Source organism: Meleagris gallopavo, chromosome 2 (genome assembly GCF_000146605.3).
Source record: "Meleagris gallopavo isolate NT-WF06-2002-E0010 breed Aviagen turkey brand Nicholas breeding stock chromosome 2, Turkey_5.1, whole genome shotgun sequence".
In the NCBI taxonomy this organism is placed as follows: Eukaryota; Metazoa; Chordata; class Aves; order Galliformes; family Phasianidae; genus Meleagris; species Meleagris gallopavo.
The window spans coordinates 2,983,355-2,988,423 of record NC_015012.2 but is presented as its reverse complement, the minus strand read 5'-3'; the positions used below and the strand labels follow the sequence as shown (position 1 = coordinate 2,988,423).

General features: G+C 47.4%; 1 protein-coding gene across 1 annotated transcript; it reads right to left on the bottom strand.

Moving 5' to 3' along the window:
• Window positions 1-2,075: 2,075 nt before the first annotated feature.
• On the bottom strand, window positions 2,076-4,477 carry BCL11A (BAF chromatin remodeling complex subunit BCL11A; the record flags this gene model as incomplete). Its single annotated transcript, XM_010706397.2, has 1 exon — window positions 2,076-4,477. A coding segment is annotated over one exon (2,037 nt), but the record flags the coding sequence as incomplete, so codon positions are not given.
• Between the last annotated feature and the right edge of the window lie 592 nt (window positions 4,478-5,069).

Genomic DNA, 5,069 nt, shown 5'->3' with positions numbered 1-5,069 from the left:
TTTTGAAACATACAAATAATTTGCACTATATATCCTGACCAAAATTAAAAAAATATAACTGTGGCAGCCTTTGTTTTTTTTTTTTTTCCACTACCAAAAAAGGTATGTCGATACCTTTTCAGAGAACAAGCAACAGTTAAAAATACAAGCTTCAATATAAATACTATAGTGCCTACACTAGATGAACATTTAATTCAAATACCATTCTAGAAATACAGAAAAAAGAGACCATAAATGTATTTTAGCATAGGAATCAACATGAGTGTGCATTTTCCTATATTTAAGTACTATATAATCTTAAACCTTTCCCCGATGCATGTTTTGTACAACCTGAAGAGCTGTGTATATCAAAGGCATAGAATCTCCACTACCATTTTAAATGAGTAACAAGTCTGGTACACCACCAAGACAATGAACCCTAAAATACAGTTTCCCCCTAAACATAATGAAGTGTTGTTTTTTTTTTCCTTTTTAAAAAAATTTCTTAACATTTATATTTAAAAAAGTTTTGTACAAAAAAAATCTTCGCACTGTCGGAGCGAAAGCAATCATTTGTTATGTGAGTGTAGAGTCTGTATCCATTCACAGCGCTGCAGTGTTGCGTCCAAGGAGATAAGCTCATTACTCAAGTACATGGCTGGCAATGTTTGTTGGTTTTTGTTTGTTGTTTTTTTTAATTTTTTTTATGTTTATTAATGAGATTGTGTTCACTTTTCTTTTTTTTTTTTTTTCAGCATTCTTGCAACTTTTCCCTTTAAGTATAGACCTGTAAACTGGGAAAATTGTACAGTGCATTTAATTGTCCTATCTGAGCAGTCTTATTTTATACTCAACCTCTGTACCTTCGATTAGAGGAAAGATACAGCCATCACAGGCAGAGTCAAGTGCTATCTGAATACCAACGGGGCAGGTGCTAGCTTAGTGAGAACACAACGAATCCTCTTCCATGTCAACACAAAGAGCACAAAGAGCATGAAAAAAAATGAAGTACAACTTTAGGGAGCACAGACATACACTGCTACTCTTTATCTTTTCTCTCTCTCTTTTTTTAATTCTCCGTTACTTCTCCAGAGCGTCACATTATAGGCAAGACTTAATAGTTCATAGTTAATCACGGTCATATCAGTATTAGCTTATACACCTGCTCTAGTTTATATGGCAAACAGTACCACGTTGTGCTGATAAATCACAATTATTTTTCACTCCTCTATCTGTTACACTCGGTGAAGTATTACTGCCAGTCTTCTTTATTTTTTTTTTTTTATACATGGTACATGAGTTCTTAAAGTTTATAATTCAATTGTCAGCTTGACAACCAAGTGGCTCGGGATTTATTTGTTTTTGTGCCAGAATCAATAAAAGATATTATTAAAAGTAAATATCTTCATAAAATGAATTTCCTTACTTGTGTGTTTAACCACGGTGGAGGGCTCTGCGCATTTCACATTCTATTTAACCATCAGTATGGGGGGGGTACAAGAGTGGGGCAGGGAGCTCCTATCTCTTTGCACGCTCCGGGAGCGAGGCAGTCTCTACACCAGCACGAAGGGTCGGGACTGGGAGAGAGCAGGCAGAGGGGGGCTGCCGCCGTCAGGGCTGGGGCTGGGGCTGGGACTGGGGCTGGGGCTGCTCCTCCTCAAACGTCCCCACGTCCCCACGTCCTCGCTCCTCACGCGGGCTCAGCGCCGAGATGAGCTACGAGTGCAGAGGGAGCAGAAAGGAGTCGTCAGCATCGCTCGCAAGAGATCCAAGGCACTCAGATTTTGTGTTTTAAACCAAATGAGAATAGGAATTTACCTCTCAGTTACCGGTGGCGGAGGGCTGGGCTTCAAGTAAAGGCCTGTTCCTAAGCGGTACTCTGTCCAATCGACACGTTTATTCTTTTAAGACAGAAATCTAGCTAACGTGACGCCTCTTCAGTGCTATCGATCCTGTCCGCAGAAGGTTACCCAGAGCGCGCATTCCTTCACACGTCACAAAACAAAACTGTACATGATATGTATTACAGGATGTATGCAGCATGGTCGGTTCTGTTTGCTCTTGTTTTTGTTTTGTTTCGATTTTCTCTTTTCCTCTTTTTTTTTCCAAACGGAACTGGAAACAGCGACATGTTTGCTCAGCAACTAATCAGGGACAATTTAAAAAATAGCCATAACATACCATACATGCTGTCTAATTCAAAATAAAAAATAAAACAAAAACAAAAACATACACAACATGTAAATTATTGCACAAGAGAAAGGCTCAAAGTTTGCGTAAAATGCAATAGTATTGCCCCGATACAGATCATGCATTCAAACGGTGAGAACAAAAAGAAAATAAACAGGTGTGCTGGTGACAAGCACTTTCCAAATTTCCTTAGCTTCCATTAGTTTAATCACAAGGGACTAAAAAACCTCTACAGGGAGCCGGGGCAGGGACAGGGAGTATTAATATACCTCTATTCAGTTTTTATCTCATTATTCAAGACTCGATCACTGTGCCATTTTTTCATGTGTTTCTCCAGGGTACTGTACACGCTAAAAGGCATCTTACAAATCTCGCATTTGTAAACGTCCTTTCCCACCTGACCATGTGTTTTCATGTGCCGAGTGAGCTTGCTACTCTGGGCGCAGGCGTAGTTGCAAAGCTCACACTTATAGGGCCGCTCGCCCGTGTGGCTCCGTCTGTGGACAGTGAGATTACTACAGTTCTTGAAGACTTTCCCACAGTACTCACAAGTGTCGCTGCGTCTGCCCTCTTTTGAGCTGGGCCTGCCAGGGCCCGGGCCACTAATATGCGGGGTGCTCCCTCCACTTCCCGTGCCGCTTCGGCCCGAGATGCCACCATCCAGCTCTCCCGGCGGCGTGGAGAAGCGCAGGCTGCCATTCTCTGATGAGTGCTCAGAGGAGGAGGCGAAGGGCGATTGTCGGGAGTCACCGAAGCTGAGGAAGGGGTCCTTCAGCTGCCGTGAGGCAGCATAGCCAGCCAGCCACTGCGAGTAAACATTTTCAGTGTTGGGCATGGCGGCGGTGGGTAGATCGAACTCCTTCTCCAGCTTGATGCGTTTGGAGAAGGGGCTCAGGGAGCTGGGACTACCTAGCAGCAGCTTTTTGGACAGGCCGCCTGAGGCAGACTCCCCAGGAGAGCAGCCCCGGCCGTTGACCGCCCCGTCGTCAATGCGGTCGGACTCACCAGCCACCGAGTCTTCATCGCAAGTGTCCCTGTGTACCTCGGCCTCGGAGAGGTGGCCCCGTTTGTGCTTCTCCCCCAGCACCTGGTGGAAGGCCTCACTGAAGTGCTGCATGGAGCTGAGAACCATACCTTGCATGACATCTGGCATCGACCGGCTCTCCTCTCCAGCCCGCGAGTTGTTCTCGTGGTGATGGGCCGCCTCCAGGTTCATCCCAAAGCCATAATCTGGCCTCTCATTCTCGGTCAAGTCCTCCTCTTCTTCCTCCTCCTCTTCCTCCTCCTCCTCCTCCTCTTCCTCTTCCTCCTCATCTCCATTCTCAGGGATCATGTTGGGGTCATTCTCACTCTTGAACTTGGCCACCACTGACTTGAGGGCACTACTGGCACTGCCAACCAGGTCGCTGGTGCCGGGCTCAGGGGAGCTGGCAGTGGAGAGCCCATCATCGGACTTCACTGTCATGGGTGATGACTTGTGCATGTGTGTCTTCATGTGGCGCTTCAGTTTGCTGGCCTGAGTGCAGGCGTGGTCGCACAGGTTGCACTTGTAGGGTTTCTCCCCAGTGTGGCTCCTGCGGTGGACCACCAAGTTGCTCTGGAACTTGAAGGTCTTCCCACAGAACTCGCAGGACTTGGACTTCATTGGTGGCTGGGAGGGAGGAGGAGCGGACTGCAGAGGAGGAAGAGGTGGTGTGGCCAGGAACGGGGGTTTGCTGCCAGGCTGGAAGGGCTGCAGCAGCCTTTGCATAGGGCTGGGCCGGCTCGGGGACAGGGGCGGACTGGAGGTGTTGCCGGCCAGCTCCCGCAGCCGCCGGGAGAAATCCATAGCAGGGGGCTCCATCGCCATGGGGTTCAGTCGCAGCACCCTGTCAAAGGCACTAGGGTGATGGGTGGCCAGAGCCATTTCTTCGGCACCCAGGCGCTCTATGCGATGCGGATCCAAATGGTGCCTCGGGGGAGGGCTAAAGAGGGGCGGCGTGGGTGGGAATCTCCCTTCTCCCAGCCCTGACGCCTCTCTCGAGACAGAGCCAGGTATTCTGAGCAGGTTAAAAGGGTTATTGTCTGCAATGTGAATCCCATGGAGAGGTGGCTGGGAAGGGCACTCTGCACCTAGTCCTGATGGGATACCAACCCGTGGTGTCAGGGGGCTGCCATGCTCGCTTTCTAGGTAGATCCGTAAGCCGTGCGTGTTCTGTGCGTGCTGCAAGAGGAACCAGGCGCTGTTGAAAGGTTGTTTACAAGTCGTGCACGTGTAGCTGCTGGGCTCTTCTTTACCTGCAAAACAACACAACAGCAGCGTAAATGTTTAATCGCCTCCACGCCTGAGGTGTCCTACCACACAAGGCCACAGCCAAGTGGGGAGAGGGGAGCATTCAGGGCTGGAGGAAGTTCCACTCCACTTCCCAGCTCAGAACTGAACTCAGAACTGTGGAATAGGGCCTGGACGAGGAAGAAAGTTGCAGACAAACAGGGAGTGGGCTGGAGCACTGCAGATGGGCTGAGGCTGGTGAACAATATGGCAGCACGGAGCGAGCACACTGTTACACGGTCATTTATTTTGGGAGATAACATGGGCATTACAAAGGAGCAACCAACTAATAAATAATTAAACAAAAAGCAAGCTAATAATGGCAGAAGAAAGCAGCCCCTGATTATATTAAAAAGCAAGGGAAATTAATAACTTTTTGAGGTATAAGGGAAGAGCAGTAGGAGATAGGGAGACAATGAGCATGTTTCCATCAGTTCTGGTTAGTTTGTGCATAAGCAGCTTTCCATTTCCGTATGCAATTGTTGCTCAGTGCTGGTAACCTGCAACTAGAGCTAAGATGAGCACAAAAAATGACTTCCAGTCCTGCCTAGCTGTTCTATAGAGATGCTATTTCACTGATTTAAAAAAA